General features: G+C 36.8%; 1 protein-coding gene across 8 annotated transcripts in view; it reads left to right on the forward strand.

Moving 5' to 3' along the window:
• The window catches only part of NUMB (NUMB endocytic adaptor protein), a 186,457-nt gene that overhangs the window by 107,947 nt on the left and 59,715 nt on the right, over positions 1 to 18,795 (forward strand). For all 8 annotated transcript variants that reach the window (XM_077750778.1, XM_077750784.1, XM_077750781.1 and 5 more), the window contains one exon: positions 7,584 to 7,724. In XM_077750778.1, coding sequence (XP_077606904.1) covers positions 7,599 to 7,724 — 126 coding nt within the window. In that variant the 5' untranslated portion in view covers positions 7,584 to 7,598. The remainder of the gene's footprint in view (positions 1 to 7,583; positions 7,725 to 18,795) is intronic.

The following is an 18,795-nucleotide window of genomic DNA, read 5'->3' on the forward strand; positions in this document are numbered from 1 at the left end:
ACACACACGAGCCGGGGGAGGGATAGAAAGAGAGGTAGAGAGAGAATTCCGAGTGGGCTCTGTGCTGTCAGTGCAGAGCCTGACTTGGGGCTCAGGCTCCCTTCCTCTCCCCCTCCCTCTCTCAAAATAAATAAATAAATAGATAGATAGACATTTAGTGCAAGGTTTCTCAATAGTGGCACTATTGACATTTTAAGCTAGATGATTCTTTGTTGTGGGGCTGTCCTATAGGATGTTTAGCAGTATCCCTGGCCAATAACCACTAGATGCCCCTAACACTTCCCAAGCAACAACCAAAAATATTTCCAGATATTGCCAGATGTGTCCAGATGGCCAGTAAATGTCCCTGGAAAACCACTGGTTTAGTGCTAAGTATTGCTTTTGCAACATCCTGTAAATTTTTATAGATTGTGTTTTCATTTAGTCCAAAATGCTTGCTGAATTCCCTTTTGATTTGTACTTTGACCAATGGGCTGTTTTGAAATCCAGTTTCCAAATATTTGGTGATTTAATTCCATTGTAGTCAGACATCATACTTTGTATGATTCCTCTTAAATTTGAGACTTGTTTTATGGCCCAGAACATGGTCCATGTTGCTAAATGTTCCATGTGCACTTGAGAAGAATGTGTAATCTGTTTTCATTGGATGGAAGACTTCTATAAATGTCAATCAGGTCTTGTTGGTTGATACTGTTATTCAAGTTTTGCTGTTTACATCCTTGCTGATTTCTGCCTACTTATTCTGTTGATTGAGAAAGGAATGTATAGCAACTCCAGCTTTATTTTGACTACTATTAATGTGGTATTTTTTTTTTTTTGTCTTTTTACTTTTAACTTATTTGTATCTTTATGTTTAAAGTAGGTTTACTGTAGGGCTAGCTGGGTGGCTCAGTTGGTTAAGCGTCCAACTTCAGCTCAGGTCATGATCTCACGGTTCGTGGGTTTCAGCCCCACACTGGGTTCTGTACTGCCATCTCAGAGCCTGCTTCAGATTCTGTGTCTCCTCTGTTCTCTCTCTCTCTCTCTCTCTCACACACACACACACACGCAAATAAGTAAATACTTTTAAATTTTTTTAATAAAAAAAGGTTTACTGGAGACAGCATATAATTGGATCTTGCTATTTTATCTGTTCTTAATGAAGAGCTAGTTGGTCTGTTTGACTACTGGATAGCTAGTGTCACTGTTTACAGTGCTGTCTTCCCTAACTAGTCTATTCCTGATCTCACCTGGAATATTTGGAGATGGGGGCCATCATAGTGGACAGAATGGAGAGTTATTGCATCCTCCTCATTGTGTCTACCTAGGACCAGGCAGTTGCATATGAAGGGAGCGCAACCCTCTGGGGACCCTGGAGAGAGCCAACAGCTGTGTCTGAGAGAGATAGGACTTTGGAATCTGACTTGTATTGTTAACTGACCAATCAAAACCTTCACTGGCCTTAGTGCTCTTTTAAACTAGGTATTAACCTGTTAGCTGTTGAGTTGTGGAAGGTGAAGGCGGGTGGGTAGGAAAGGAACTCAGCACAGTGACTATTTACTATCTAGAATGCAAGCATTGCAAAAATGTAATCACTGGTAGGACTGTATGTATTAGTACATACTGGCCAATTTTGTAGTGTGTGCACTTCTGTTTATCATGTTTGAGTAAGCTGCATACTAACTGCCTCCTAACTCCTATTAGGGAAAAAGAGAAAAATGAAGAGACATTCACAGGAAAAATTGCACCTATAATGACTGCCCATCATTGCCCTGATCTCTCCCCCAAGAGAATTGTACACACATCCCTATGTGGAAGCCCTATCAACAACCCCCTCAAATTCAACAATTCCATTTGCTGAGGCCTAAATAAAACTTAGGAGTCATATTTGGATTCTTTCTCTTCCTTACCTTCCATAATCTGTCACCAATTCCTGCCATTGACTTTCCCCACAAAAAGAATCCTGTTGATTCAGCAAAGCTGCGATTATTAAACTTACTACAACAAGGGTGATCCCCACTTTGACAGTCTTGGTAGTTAGGGGAAGTTAGGAAAGGTTATTTCCAGGGATTTGGTATTCAGACTTATGTGGTTTAAGGCATGTTCCTTCAAGATGGGGAACTACTTGGGATGGACAGAGTTTCTGACATGATATTTAGAATTAGTGGACATAATAAGAAAAGGATTTTGAAGCAATTTGTTATCCTGTCAGGAGAGCTGTTTGCCCTGATGCACACACTGTTTGCCCAGATAGGTTAGTTTGCAAGAATTTGTTGGAGCAAACAGTGAAGCTAATTACTGGTTTAGTCTTATCACTAAAGCAAAAGAAAATTTCCTGGAGCACAGTTATATCATGTTGACTCAATTCTCTCTGCTACTCTCACTTTTAAACTTTTCACTCCCCTTTTTTTCTAGCTACACCACTACCACTGCCCTAGTTCAAGCTGTTGACATAACTTGCCTAGACTATTTAAAACTCCTTCTAACTCACCTATAGTCTTTTGCCCTCAGATTTGTTTTCCATAGTGCCACCAGAGTAATCTAACCATGCAACTCTGACCATGTCATTAATGTGTGTAAAACCTTTTTAGTGGCTTCTGGTTGTTTGTAGGATAAAATCAGCACCTGATCTTTGTCTCCACTCTTCTTGAATTGCTGTCTAGCATTTGATTTCCTGCATCTATTTGTTTGTTGATGCCGTTGCCTCTACTTGGAATATCTTTTCCGTCCTATTGTAGGTGGCTAATTTTTGTTCTTCTTTTAAAAGTTAACTCGGGCAATATCTCCTATAGGAAATGTTTCCTGAATCTTGACTGTGCTTCCAGAGCATACTATGCATAGTGCTATTATTACATTAACCATATTGTGCACAAATTACCTTTTATGAGGGGAGAGAGCCACCTAAAGGCAAGTTGTCTTATTAATTTCTGTATCCACTAGCATCTGCAGTAGGGCCCAACACATAGTAAGTTCTCAGTTTTTACTGACCCAAACAAGTTGGGTCAGAAGAGGAGGACTTAAGGGAAGATAAGAGGTGATGATTTAACTTTAAATTGATGTATTTGAGGCAACACCAATGCACCTAAATAGAGGAATTTAAATATAAGAGCAAGATTATTATTATTATTATTGGGAAATCATCCCAGTTGGAGTGATAATTTGAGTTGATTATTTCACCAAGAGTGACAGTATGAACAAGGGAGCACAGATTGAGGACTGGTATTTAGGCAATACCCTCAGTGGGTGGGAGAAAGTAGAGGAAGCCCTCAGAGTATCAGCAGCAACAAAAGTAAAGATAAACCGGAGGTGTAGGGTATTGGGGTGGGGAGAGGCAACGAGGAAAGAAGTGTACAAAAGAGAGCCGGAATCATGGTGTCAAATTTTGCTGAGCAGTTAAGGAGAATGAGAACTGTGAAGAGATTTTTCTACATTTGGCAATTATGTTATGTCTAGCTAGTAGAATGGAGATGACATTTCTTTAAATTTAGTTTGTAGTACAAAGTAAGATTTTTTGTTCTCATTTTTTATGCTAACAAAAATATATCCTTTACCTGTGTTCAACCAGGACTTTCTCAAGAGGTATGATTTTCTTTATTTGGTAGTGAAGTTTAACCTTTGGAGAGCCTCTAGTGAATGTTACTTTATATTAACAGATTTCTATTTTTTTCATGTTATTTCTTTTGTCTTTGTGAGCAAAATCATTATATATAGATTACTTGAAAGCAGAATGTTTGGTCTCTCCCTTGATTATTTACAAGCCATTGGTAGTTACTCATTAAGAAGTAACAGGATACTATATTTTCATTTTGCTAAGTTCATTTTAGAACTGTTATGATTATGTCACTCATTTTCTTTTTATTTTTCTTTAATATTTTATTTATTTCTGAGAGAGAGAGGCAGTGTGAGCAGGGGAGGGTCAGAGAGAAAAGGAGACACAGAATCTGAAGCAGGCTCCAGGCTCTGAGCTGTCAGCACAGAGCCCAACGCGGGGCTCGAACCCATGAACCATGAGATCACGACCCGAGCTGAAGTCAGATGCTCAACCGACTGAGCCACCCAGGTGCCCCTATGTCACTCATTTTCAAAAAATGTTCAGTCATGAAACCCTTTCACATATATGGAATCCCAATGTATGAATCAGATAAAGTGGAGTTTGCCTGTTTGAAGCTGTGACAGGGACCTGAGGTTCTTCCTGAATTGTGTCTAGTCTTCTAACTTCCTTCTCTTTATTTCCACAACCAATCAGTAGCTCCTGGTTCCTCCATGTAGTTCCTGGGTCTCCTCCATGGAAATCCTAGGGTTACTTAAAGCATAATTTGAGGGGCATCTGGGTGGCCCAGTTGGTTAAGCATCTGACTTCAGCTCAGGTCATGATCACATGTTTGTGGGTTTGAGCCCCTCATCAGGTTCTGTGCTGACAGCTCGGAGCCTGGAGCCTGTTTCAGATTCTGTGTCTCCCTCACTCTCTGCCCCTCCCCCCACTCATCCTCTGTCTCTGTCTGTCTCAAAAATAAATGTAAAAAATTTTTAAAAAAGCATAATTTGAAAATCACTGATAAGTAACACTATAGGAATGCTGATAACTATTTTAGTATTTAAAGTCACAAGATTTTTTAAAGTTTTAAATAAATTTAAATAAATAAAATTTTAAATAAATTTTATTTATTCATTTTGAGAGAGAGAGTATATGCAGGGGAAGGAAAGGAAGAGAGGGAGAGGGAGAGAGAATCCCTAGCAGGCTCCATACTGTCAATACAGAGGCCGAAGCGGGGCTCAAACTCGCAACCTGTGAGATGATAACCTGAGCTGAAACCAAGAGTCAGATGCTTAACCAACTGAGCCACCCAGGAGCCCCAGTCCCAGGATATTTAGATTTCAAATCTTGACACTTCCACTCTGTTCTCTTATTGGTCAACAGAATGTACAACAATAAATAACTGCCCAAAGAATAAATAAACTTGTATTAAAGTTATTTAGACAGAGGCTGTATGTCTTCCTTTAAGGGAAGTTGTCAGGGTGGTTCTTCTGTCAGTGGGAGGCTGGCCTACCATTAACCTGCAGTCTCTCGCAACACCAGTGTTTCTCTCTGCTCCTATATGTCTACATTTATCCTACCTAGTAAATATTATCTAATGTGATGGGGGTCTATTTTATCTTTTTTTTCTTCAAATTTATAGTGTGCCACGTATCTGAGAGATCCTGTGTTAAGATGCAGGGGTAGTATTTAAATAAATAAGATACAGTTTACTATTAAGGAAACAGAAAATTGCTGTTAGGTTTGATGAGTGCAGAAAAAGAAGTAATCAGAGGGTATTAGTGGGAATCATATGAAATGGAAGGACCTAACCCAGGACAGCTAGGTGCTTATCAGAAAGAAAATGCTACTAAGCTTCCCTGAGGATTCCCAAGATGACTCTTCAAAGATGAGTAGACTTTAATCAGAGGCAAATGGGGAAAGGTCTTGCTAGGCAGAGGGAGGAACATACATATGGGCTCTGAAAGAGGGCATGCCTTGTTTGGAGATCTGTAAGTAGTTTAGTGTGGCTGGAGCTTAGCATGTGAATGGAGATTGGTGAGTGAAGCCAAATGAAAAAGGACTGTGTTTTGCCAAGCTTAGGAATTTGGACTTTGTCTTGAAAGTATTGTGAATCAAGTGAAGGATTTTAAGCTGAGTAATTGCATGGTCAGATTTGTGTTTTAGAAAGCACTCTGGCAGTAACCAAGAAAACAGATTAGAATGGACCTTTCTTGGAAGCAAAGCAACCATTAAGTAATAGACTTTGGCAATAATTTACACAAAATGTCTGAGAATAGAACTGATGTGGTGGGTGAGAAATGAATTCAAGATCTAAGGAGGCAAAAGCAGCAGAGTTGTTGGTCAGAGAAAGAGCGAATACGGAGATGACTTTCAGGTGCCTGATTAGGACAACTGAGTCTAGGTTACCCCCCCTGCACCTCTTTTTTTGCTAAGAGAAAGAAAATTAAGAAGGAATCAATCTCCTGGACTTTTTGCCTCAAGTTTCTCATAGTGCCAACTTGAGCAAGGATAGAGGTGCTTTTTTATTTTCTTATATTTATATTTGTATATATGTTTTAAAGTATAATATGAGGAAGTAGTAACAGGATGTATTATCAGGGAAGGTTGCTGAATTTTTGGGGGGGTGGGGAGAGTCTATTAGATTAAGGTAGACTCTTATTTAAAATAGCTTAGAAATGAGTCATCTACTTAAAGGCAAAGGAGTGGACTACCTTTTGTCCAGTTATTTGATTATTTAGTATCTACTTCATATACTCTACAAATCAATTGTGATTTGAGAAATAATATATTCATTTTTAGGAAATCCAGGGGTTTTTACATTGCTATTTGTCTGAATTTTTACCTTTCAAGAAGATGTGTGGCAAGATTGGTTTGTCTGTGTAAATTAGCTAATTTAGTAGTAGTTCTGGTATGGCATTATGCACTTTAAAATACAAAATTATTTTCCTCAGAATGCAAACTTGTATTTCAAGCTTTTCATTGGTGTCACGTGGGAACTAATGCTCAATTCCTTGCTATTTAACATTCTGACAGAGAAAATGTTTCCTTTTATAGCTTTGTCACATCATTTTCAAAAGTTAAGATCTCTTTTAGGCTAGTTGAGGTGGTTAAATCCCTTTAGGGAAAGAATGAGCAACGCTATGCTCCTTAACAGAAAACTGGAGGTTTCAGATTTTGAGATCTGCTGTGTAAAGGGACACTTATTCATTACGTTTATTCATTGATTCTTGAATGTTCTGTTGTTTTTTTATTATTTAGGTCTTCCTTTCCTGTAGTTTTATAATTTCTACTGAAAGAAAGCATTAGAGAGGTACCTCTTCTAATAACAAAACCAAAAGTTGACTATAGTTTAATCCCTTTTAATCTACAGAGTTAATGACGAGACTTGGACCTTTATAATTGAAAGCTGTTAGTTTACTTTCATTCTGTAATAATTATAGATGTGAAAGTACATTTTGATGTTATACTACCTGCAAGAAATTTTTTCTTTAGAATAATTTAATCCTAGTAGAACTTCTTCCTTAAGTATGTTTAAAGGAAACTTTATTTTCTTCCTTTTAATAAAACACCTTTGTAAAAAAGTGGTTATAATCCCTGCTTTGTTTAATGTTTTCTAATAGTCAAAAAGGTCCCAAATTTTAGTGTTTAGGGATGGTTTTTTCCTGGTAAGTATGAAGGTTTTCAGAATGTGTCAGAAATTGTTAGCAGTCTATAATTCGGCCTACGTGTACAGATTTCCTTATTTAGGAATTAGAGTCTATTTGAGGGGTAGATCAGTAGGAATACTCATTGGACTATTACGATTAGAATGCTTGTAAGTTCTTAGAGTAACATCTCTTCGAATCATAGAGGTTATTTGAACTAATAGTATAGTGGCATTTTTGAAAAATGGAATGATTTGTTTGAGCTGAGAGTTACTCTAACAAGAGGGATACTAATTGTTCATTTTCTATTAAACCAAAATTTAATTTGGAACATTCATTTTTTTATCAGTATAGTAATCCAAAGTTTAAATATATGAGAAGGTAATAACTTCTTTTCCATATTTCTTTTACTCTGTCTGCAGGTTGTAAAAATTAAAATGAATAAACTACGGCAAAGTTTTAGGAGAAAGAAAGATGTTTATGTTCCAGAGGCCAGTCGTCCACATCAGTGGCAGACAGATGAAGAAGGGGTTCGTACTGGAAAATGTAGCTTCCCAGTTAAGGTAAGAGCTCGTGCTTCTGTAATTCTAGATGTGGGAAAGAATTGACAGCCTATTGTGTGTGAAATCCTATTATTTAGGACAATTAAAAAAGAACCCTCTAAAAATGAATCCCTTCATCTTCTGCTTCAAGGTAGAATTAATAAGGAAAATAAATTGTAATTAGTGATTTTTTAGTCTTTATATTTAAGTAGAAATTTCTGATATATACTCTTGGATCACTATAAACGATGAAAAACTAATCCTGAAATATCTAAAAATCCCAAATTATTATTATTATTATTAGTGCTAACAATTTTGAATGGATGGCTTTCTTTGTTTTGTTTTATTTTTGAGAGAGAGAGAGTGAGAGAGTGAGCATAAGCAGAGGAGGGGCAGAGAGGGGGACAGAGGAACTGAAACAGAGAGCTTGATGTGGGGCTTGAACTCACAACCGAGAGATCACAACCTGAGCCAAAGTCAGGCACTTAACTGACTGAGTCAGGTGCTTCAAAATCCCAAATTATTAAGAATCAAAATATTTTGAGTGGGATATGTTTACTAAGTGGTGGAACAGAGGGAATAGGGAGTCTCTTTTCTTAAATACAGGCCTGGTGTGTTCTAGAAAATATTAGAAGAGTTAAAAGGAATTTTCTCTTTAATCTTATAACTATTAATCTTAAGGAGGCCATTTAAACTAATGCCTTCACCTGTAAGATCAGAAAATGGAAGCTCAAAGAAGTAAGAACGTAGTGAAGATCTAGAGAAGGGGGTGCCATACAGGTGTTTTTTTTTTGTTTTGTTTTTTGTTTTTCTCTTCTGTTACTTGACGCTCTAAAGAAGAAGGATCACATTTAAGGTCATAAAATAAATGTACATGTTATACTCTTTAGTAAAAAGAAGTAATCTCTAATTATATAAGCATGCTGTGAGATGTATTAAGTGTGGGTACAAAAAAATAAAAGGAACTAGACCAAAATGTTAATATCTTCTAGAAAATTTAGTCTAATATAAAATGCAAACATTTTTCTCTATTTTCTACATATTCTTATGTATGAATATTCTTATTGTGATTTTGTACCATTGATTGAAACATAGACTGAAGCTTCAGAAAGGAAAAAAATCTATTTGACAGAAAAGTGATTTATAGAATATACATGTTAAATAAATACATGAAAAATATACAAATTTTTCCACAGTCTTTTAATAACTAAGCATTTTCTGGGGTGCTTGGGTGGCTCAAGTCAGTTAAGTGTCTGACTCTTGATTTCAGCTCATGTCATGATCCAGGGTCATGGGATTCCAGACTGAGTGAGGATCCTGCTTGCTTTCTCTCTCTCCGTGCCCCCCAACCCCCACCCTGTTCAGTCCCTCTACCCTGCTTGTGCACTCTCTCTCTCAAAAAAAATCCTAAACACTTAGTTTTCTCTACTTAACTCATTTGCTGAAATGAGTTCTTTTATAGGAATAAAAAATATTTTATTTAGGGGCGCCTGGGTGGCTTAGTTGGTTGAGCGTCCGACTTTCGCTTAGGTCATGATCTCGCGGTTTGTGGGTTCGAGCCCCGCGTCGGGCTCTGTGCTGACTGCCAGCTCAGAGCCTGGAGCCTGTTTCAGTCTGTGACTCCCTCTCTCTCTGACCTTCCCCTGCTCACGCTGTCTCTCTCCTAGAAATAAATTAAAAAAACAAAAAAAAAATATTTTATTTAAAAATTTTTGTCATGATATTAAGATATGAAAAAAACCCTTTCATATAAAAAGTAACACTCTTCCCTACTACCTCTCCCAACTTCACCCCAAAAAGTAGGCTCATTTTGATTATATGAGTATTGTGGAAATGGTACTGTTATACAGTGATTGCTTGGAATATAAATTGTAACCTACTAGGAGGGCAATTTGGAATATCAATTAAAATTTTAAGTGCACTTTTCATTTGACCAAAAATTTTAGCTTTAAGAATTATATTTAAGGGGCGCCTGGGTGGCTCAGTTGGTTAAGTGTCCGGCTTCAGCTCAGGCCATCATCTCACGGTTTGTGAGTTTGAGCCCTGCGTTGGGCCCTGTGCTGACAGCTCAGAGCCTGGAGCCTGCTGCCGATTCTGTGTCTCCCTGGCTCCCTGCCCCTCTTCTGCTCTCTCTCTCTCTCTCTCTCAAGAATGAATAAACATTAAAAAATTTAAAAAATAAATTTAAAAAAATTACATTTAAGAGACACCTAGCTGGTTCAATTGGAAGAGCATGCAACTCTTGATCTTGGGGTCACAAGTTTGAGCCCCATGTTGGGTATGGAAATTACTAAAAAAAGTAAGCTTAAAAAAAGAAAAAAGAACTGCATTTAAGTACATTCACAGATATACTGGCAGAAGTGGTCATCTTAGCATTGTTTGATAGCAAAAATCTGGAAACAAGTTAAATGCCCATCATTTTGGGATTAGATAAAGAAATTATGAATCTATTAAGTGGAATTCTTTGCCGCTGTTGAAAAAAAAGAATAAGGTTAATTAATACTCATTTAGTAAAATTTTTTCAACACCTCCTTATGTGCCAGGCATATGCTGAGTAGTAAACAAAAAGACAGTTCTTGCTCTTGTAGAGTTGATAGTGTCCTTGTAGGAAGGCAGACTTTAATTAGATATTTGTATTAATAATATATGATTACAAACTGAGATAAGTGCTTTTTAAAAAGGGAGGGCTGTAGTGTAAGAAGTTACACTAGCTGAACCTGGAAAGCAATAGGGTGGGGCCTTGTAGGCCATGGTAAGAATTTTGGACTTTAAGAGTTAAAGGAGGCCATTAAATGATGTGGTTTTTTCATCTTTCATTCATTTTATTGTGGTAAAATACATAAAATTTACTATTTTAATCATTTCTATGTGCATAGTACAGTAATATAATTTATATTGTTACACAGTCATCAGCACCATCCATCTCCAGAACTTTTTCCTCTTCCCAAACTGGAACTCTGGGTGTAGTGTGGTTTGGAGGTAGTCCATAGTAGATGTGAAGAGTCTGGTGAAAGTTTATTTACATTAATCCAGAGGAGAGATCACTCTTAGTCTGGACTAAGATGGTAACTGTGGAGATGAAAAGAAATGAAGTAAGTTGAGAGATAATTAAGAGATAAAGGCAGTAAGAATTGGAAATGGACTGGATCTAGGGAATGAAAAAGAATGATGTTAAAGATGATACCTGGTTTCTTACCCCAGGTTGATAGAGGTAATGATGATCATTGATTGACAGAGGAAACACTGAAAGAATATTCTCTAATACGCTCATACAGAAAGATGACTTTAGTGTATTATTAAGTTATAAAGGCAGGGCATGAACAGTGTACGTAGTATGATTCTGCTTATAGTTAAAAAGAAAAAATCTGGGGTACCGTGTAGCTCAGTACATTAAGCGTCCAACTTTGGCTCAGGTCATGATCTCACAGTTTGTGNTTTGGAACTACTGACATTTCTTGTCGAACATGTTATCATATTTGTAATAAATAAGCATATATTTTTAAAACCTCATTTACAGGATTCTGAGAGGTTTGTATATAGTACTGAAATAACTAAAGTAAAGTTAATTGAAGCACTTCCAATTGGCTATGAAATATACAACTTTTAAGTATTTTGTGTGAGATAAATAAGGTTCACCATCATTCAGTGGTACTGTCATTTGTCATAAGAAACAGCTGATTAGATGTGCTTCAGAGATAAGCATTTAAGATGTAAGATTTACATCTTATGCAGGCAGGACACCTTATTTAGGGTGGTTTTGTATGATCTTTTCCAAATGGTAAACATTCATCCTCTCTGCTATGTTATGGCCCCCCACTTCTTATCTGCCATCCCTTCCCACCCCACATACTTAAGTACGAGTGACACATGATTAGATAGGAGAATCAGAACCTGAAATTATTTTCTATAGCCTAAAAATAGATGAATTTCCTCCAGTATAGCTGGACAAATGATGTCTTATCTGGCCTTGCCTTGGGGACTACTGAATTCTGAACTACTGATGAGTTGGTATAAAAAATTCACATGTAGACAACTAGTAGGGTGGTGAGCATGCTCACTGAGGAAAAACATGTTTGAGGGTAGAGAAAACGACTTCATTTTGAGGTGCCTAGGAAAGACAGGCATGCAGATCCCTACTTACCACAAGCACCATGAGTTTTGATTTTGAGATTACAAATAAGTTCTATGAGTAGGCAAATATGCAAATAAAGAATCCTTGAATAATGAGAGTTGACTATATATAAATTATCATTAAAGTCATGGGTAAGTGGGATTGCCTAGAGGAAGTGAGAGGAGAGGGAGGCCTAGGACAAACATAGAAGGGACAGACAGTGAAATGGGTTATTTTCAAAGGAGAGTAAGAATGAGTAGCAAGAGAGGTACAAGGGAAACCTGAAGAGTGTGGTCTCAGAAGCCAAGGTTTCAAGGAAGGAGAAAGTGGTCAGATGGTATCGAGGAAAAAATGAAACTTCGTTAGTCTAAAAATTTGAAAGCCCTGGTGATTTTGATGATAGCACTTACAGTGGAGTCATGAGGATGGAATCTAGATTGAGGAATGAATGGATGCAAAATAAGAAGATGACAAATCTAGAGATTACTAATTCAGAAGTTTGTCAGACAAGGTTGTGTGAGGATGGGGAGGGGTGGAAGAGAAGTATTACAAAGAGCACAAGGAAACTTTTAGTGGTGATGGCTCTTTATTATGTTGATTGTGATCATGGTTTCTCAGGTATATACAAGAACTCAGCATATTGTAACTTTAAATATATGTAATTCATTATATGTCAGTTATACCTCAATAAAGTATAAATAAATAAAGTTGTTAAATTTTTTTAAATTATTTTTTTAAACTTTTTTTTAATGAGAAAGTTTGTCTTCAAAGGAGAGCAGAAAGGCAGAGTAGCAAAGTGTGTGTGAGGTTGAGAAGCTGTGTGTTGTTGTTGTTTTAACAGTTTTATTGGATGTAATTTACATACCATAAAGTTTACTCAGTTAAAGTCTATAAATCACTGGTAGTTTGATTTTATGTTGAATTTTGTTTTTAAGACAGGAGAGACTTGAGCAGAACTAAAGGGCCTTCTTAAGCATGTGGAAAGTGGTTTTGTTTTAGATGGAGGAAGGATGCTGCTTCTATTTTAGTAGTAGCAAAGGTAGAAAATGGAGTATAAATGCCTTACATTTATGGTGTTAGTGGCTTAAAATTGGAGAGTTCTATTTTAAAGACATATTTTCTCAGGGAAATAGGAAGTGGAGACGTCTATAGAAGAGTGAGGAGAGAAGTTGTGGAATTGGATTTGAAGACAGTAGAATAACTACTCCAGAGAATGGGAGATACAGAGTATTCAATTACTGGAAATAGAAATGAGATTACTAGACTGTAATCAAGAGAAACTGCAACTAGTTTGATTTCTGCCAAGTATGTTGAAATATACTGGAGCCTATATAAGTATAATTTAGTATTAGAGTAAAGTAGGTTTCAAAGCTTGCCTTGCAATTCTGCTAGTATAACAGAGATCATCTTTTTTAAAAATGTTAGAGAGAGGGAGAGAGAGAATCCCAGGCAGTTCCATGCTCAGTGCAGAGCCTGACGTGGGGTTGGATCTTGTGAACTGTGAGATTATCACCTGAGTGCATATCAAGAGTCATATACTTAACTGACTGAGCCACCAGGTGCCCCAATAATTTTTTTTAATAGAGGAGGAATTTTAATGTTAGAAATGAAATATTACCTATAAAAACTTAATGTGGTGGTTCTCAAAGTGAGGTCCCCAAAATCTTTTCGTGGGATCCTGAAGTACTTTCTTTTCCAACTATATATCTGTGTGAAAATATGTATCAAAACAACATATTCCAACAGATTGAATGTAGACTCAAATTTGAGAATCTAGTTTACTATTAAGCCAGATATTAGATTTGCAGAAATGTGAATAGTGCCACCTTTCTCATAAAATTGTTTCATTTTGGAAAGTAATTTTTCATTAAAAATGTCATTTATATTAACATGCAAATGCATTTATTATTTTTCAATGAATTACGTATTTATAAAATTCTTAGTTTTAATTTCTAATATAGTAAAATTATCAATAGATATAACTGACACAAACAAAAATGCTTTGGAGTCTTCAGTGTAATGGGTCCTGTGACCAAAAATTTTGAGAACTGTTGATTAAAACAATATGCTTCATCCTTTAAAGTAGTATACTAAGACTACCTATAATTGCTTACTGATATTATATTTTAAAATGCTAGTATTTTTGTTGGTTGTTAAAATCAGTTGCTGGAATCTTAACCAGTTAATTGATCCTTTGATTTGTAATTAAAATCTTAATTCTCTGATTATGTAGAATACATGTAGAATACTAAAATGGACCTTCTGTTGAGTAGATTCTGGATTTCATATTATCTTCAAATTTGGAAGATATGAGGGGCTGGATACAGAAAAATTTATGCTTATTCGTATTATTTATAAATTGATCCAACTTAACTCACTGCTAAATGAGATGGAAGGACTTTACTATCTCATTGGTTTAGGTTATAATCCAAAACAAGGAAGCGGGCTGATATGTACAAATAGGATAAACCAACTGGAGAATTGAGCACATGAATGTAGAACTGGATGTGTTTACCTCCTGGACCAACATTTTGCTGTATTAAGTGATCTGCCAAGTTGTTCTGGGGCCCATTCATTTTAAGATAAGGATTGCCATTGTGCTAGAAGTTGTAAGAGGAGGTATTTTAAAAATAGGGTTTTTTTGGTGCTGTCCATTAGAATGTAGTGAGGGAGGTTGTCTCCCCACCCCTTGCCCTAGCAACACCAAGCAGCTCTTAGATGCCAGCGTAGTGTTTGAAAATTCATCAGATTCCACAGTTTCAGGGTTCAATCCTATAAGTCGTTCCTGTCACCCCCTATTTCAGATGCCAGTCACAACCTGTGTTTTTGAGCAGCCAGCTGCAGATTGGTGATCTGGCTAGAGCAGGCCCACAGAACTCAGAGGAACACTTAAATTTAATAGGTGATGAAAGGACATGATAAAGGGTGTGAATCAACAATGAAATGAAGAGATATATAGGGTGAGGTTTTGACCTCCTGGAGCTTGGGGCCTGGCTTGGTGGTATGTCAGAATGTTCTGGTTACCCAAGTATGGAAGCTCTCCAAAAAGAAAGGCCAAAAAAACTGCCCTTTTGCATTTTTATGGAGGACTCATTACATAGTCATAATTGACTGAGTCATTGGCTGATTCAGTTTCTAGCCCCTCTCCCCCCTCCAGAGGTTGGGAGATGAGACTGACAGGTCCAGTCTTTTAATCACATGATTGGTCCTCCTGGCAACCAGCTGCCATCCTTAGGTGTTTTCTGAGAAAGTTGCCTCCTTTACGTAACAAACGACACCTTTATCATTCTCAATACTCAGGAAATCCCAGGGATTTGGGGAGCTGTGAGTCAGGAACTGTGGATGAGGACCAAGTATTTATGAGAAATATATTGTGGTTATCGAAATGACTAAATCTGTATTTCTTACAAATCGCAATATCACACAGCCTTTTCTTATAGCATATAGCCATGGTACAGAAAGTAGGGCTCTTGCTATTTCTTTGCTATTTCGGTATTTCTGATAGGCTAGTTTCTGATCCAGTGGCTTACCTACCATGTAACATGTAATAATCTATGATTTCAGAAGATTTTGGTGTACAGTATTAATACCAAATTAGAAGTTGCTAAGTATACTTTTGTGCACGAATGCACAAAGTAAAAAGTAAAATGGGAAAATAATCACAGATACCAATGAAGTTTTTAAAATTAAGATTCTATAGGGGTGCCTGGGTGGCCCAGTCAGTTGATCATCCAACTCTTGATTTTGGCTCAGGTCATGATCCCAGGGTCATGGGACCAAGCACTGCATCAGACTCTGCACTGAATATGGAACCTGCTTAAGATTCTCTCTTTCCCTCTGTCTCTCTCTCTCTCTCTCCCCTGCTCATGCCCTTTCTCTTTCTCTCTCTTAAAAAAAAATAACAATAAGATTCTAGACAAATAAACTTGAAAACATGGATAAAATTGGTAATATTCTTGGGTTATATAAATGACCAAAACTAACTCCAAAGAAACTGAAAATACAAAAAGGCAACTCCCGAACTCCTATAGAAGAAATATTATAAGATGTAAAAGTTATCTGCCTCCTTTTTTGTACTTCCCAACCCTAACATACCAAGGGAACTATTAATCTTTTTTTATTTGCTTTTTAAAGTGTATACATTTATTTTGAGAGTGAGAGAGAGAGAGAGAGGGAAAGCATGCATACACATGTGTGAGCAGGGGAGGAGGAGAGAAAAAAGGGAGAGAGAAAATCCCAAGCAAGCTCTGCACTGCCAGCATAAGGCTCCACCCCTCAAACCGCAAGATCATGACCCAAACTGAAATCAAGAGCCAGATGCTTAACCAAGTGAGCCACGCAGGTGTCCTGGGAACTATTAATCTTTTAATGAAAAGATGAAAGTCATACTTTATCTGTTCATCAGAGCCTTCCAATTCATTTTATAAACTTAGAAATTTCTTTTTATATATGTAGCATTCTAAACCTGACAGCATAAAAGGAAACTACAAACTAAATTATTATATAGGTATTAACACAAAACTTTTGTTGACAAAATATTAACAGACAGAATCCAGCAACCTTTTTAAAGCAGGGCACCTGGCTAGCCCAGTCCAGTTTAGCATCCAACTCTTGGTTTTGGCTCAGGTCATGATCTCACAGTTTGTGGGCTTGAGCCCCACCATTGGGCTCTGTGCTGACAGCATGGAGCCTGCTTGGGGTTCTGTCTCTCCCTCCCTCTGCCCCTTTCCTGCTCTCTCACACACACTCTCTCAAAATAAATAAACTTTTTTTTTTAAAAAAAGAATAATTTATACTCTCACTCATCATTATCTAAAAATAAAGACTAGGGAGTAAATGTCTTTTATATCAGAATGGAACAGCCCATTACAAACATACACACAGAGACTTCCTACTACTTTCTCTTTGCTTAGGATTGAATTAAACTTCCATGCTGTAGATGCAAGGAAAGCCAAGAAAGCAATTATTTGCTATTTTCAGCCTGTACCAAGGAATTAGGCTCTTTTGGCAGGGGAAGCCAATTGAAAAAATGGATGACATGTAGGCAACTAACAATGTCAGTCACAGTCATTATATCATATCTGTTCTTTTAAAATATCTATCCTCTGTCTTTTTGTTCTTTCTCCTACTGCTTCTGTTTTCAACGGGTCCTCAGCTTTTCTTATTTCTCCCTAGACCATTATAGTTCTCTTGACTATTTTTCTTGGGGCTGATCTTGTTTCCTTTTCAAATTATTATCTTAGGGCTGTAATAGTGATATTCCTAAATTGCAGATATGACTATGTCACTTGCCTGCTTTCTGTCCTTCATTGGCTCTGTAATAAATTTTAGACATCTAGAGCATATGCTTTCAAGCCAAACTACCCAAGTTTGAATTTGTGCTATGCCAGTTATTATTAACTGTGACTGTAATCAAATACTTAACCTTTCTCTGCCTCTGTTTCTTCATCTGTAAAATGAGAACTAGCACTTTTCTAATATAGGTGTTCTGAGAAATAACTGAGCAAATACAGTACATGAAAAATAACACTGCCTAGCACATAGTGAGTATACAATAAATTTTGGTGCTGCTGTTCTTGTTGTTCATTAGATGCCAACTGAATGCTGGAATTTTAAATCTGCATTTCTTATTTCTTGGGTTTATTCCTTAATTGAATTTTTAACACTGTAAGTTAAATATCTTCTCTTGAATAGGAGTCAGAAGCTTTTGATAGATGTTTGATGCCCGAGGACTTAATGCATTGGTCATAGCAACCTCTTACAGCTTTAAAAATTCTTTTTATCCCAAGAGATGGAACTTTTATTATTATTGCTACTTATAATTTTATTGTCTGAATGTACAATCTTCTGCATACACAATAATGTTTCATTTCCAAGCTACCTCACACTGTAATTTTTTGGAAGATACTCTATGTGACTGGTAGTGATCCAAAAGTAAGGTTCATATATATGGTACCAGTGAAATAAATCAATTGAAGTGACCAGTTGGGTAATAGGTAGATACATTGTATTAATTTCTTAGTTCTCTAGCTTGCTGACAGTGATAACTATACATCATAATTTGGTTTTCTGTCTGAAACATTAAAAATTTGGGTGCGCCTAGATGGCTCAGTCAGAGGAGTGTGGGACTCTTTATCTCAGGGTTGTGAGTTCAGGCACTAGGTTGGGTGTAGAGGTTACTGAAACATTAAAAAATTGGAAAAAATGTTTCTTGTTTCAGATAAATTTTTAACATAAACTTTGAAATGTTATTGGTTTATTAATCCCAAGCATTTCAGTTACTCATGATTTGCTGTGCATTTTGAAAGGAAGTGTTAGCTCTATTCAGAATCTCTTAAAAACTGATGATTCTCTTTGTGGCATAACGTGATGCAGTGAGATTTCTGTTAGATCATAGTGCTAGGGAATAGTTGGTGATATCTATTTGAAGCCAAAACTGAACTCCTGTGGTCTAGATTTAGAGGATTGTGGTTTGTTTTTGTTTTTAATGTTTAGTTTTGGGAGAGAGAGACAGAGTGTGAATGGGCAAGGGGGAGAGAGAGAGAGAGAGAGAGAGAGAGAGGGAAACAAAGAATCTGAAGCAGGATCTAGGCTCTGAACTGTCAGCACAGAGCTCAATGCAGGGCTCAAACTCACAAACCGGGAGGTTATGACCTGACCTGAAATCAGACGCTTAACTGACTGAGCCACCCGGGCACTTCAGAGGATTGTGTTCTTAAGGACTATATTATGATTTTATTGCATGATTTATGATTTAATTTAAACTTAAAAAAAGTTTTATTGAAGTAATATATGCTTGTGGCAAGAAAACAAACACCTTCCCTACCACTAATCCCACTTCCCAGTGACACTTAACCATTATTTCTGCTTCTACAATAGGTAATATTTTAACTTCTTTAGATAATATTTTAGTGTCTGTTCTTAACTTACCCAGTTTTATCATTGGTTGCCTGCTATCAAGATGACAAAGGATCATTTAAC

The sequence above is a fragment of the Crocuta crocuta genome, unplaced genomic scaffold (assembly GCF_008692635.1).
Source record: "Crocuta crocuta isolate KB4526 unplaced genomic scaffold, BGI_CrCroc_1.0 scaffold186, whole genome shotgun sequence".
Lineage (NCBI taxonomy): Eukaryota > Metazoa > Chordata > Mammalia > Carnivora > Hyaenidae > Crocuta > Crocuta crocuta.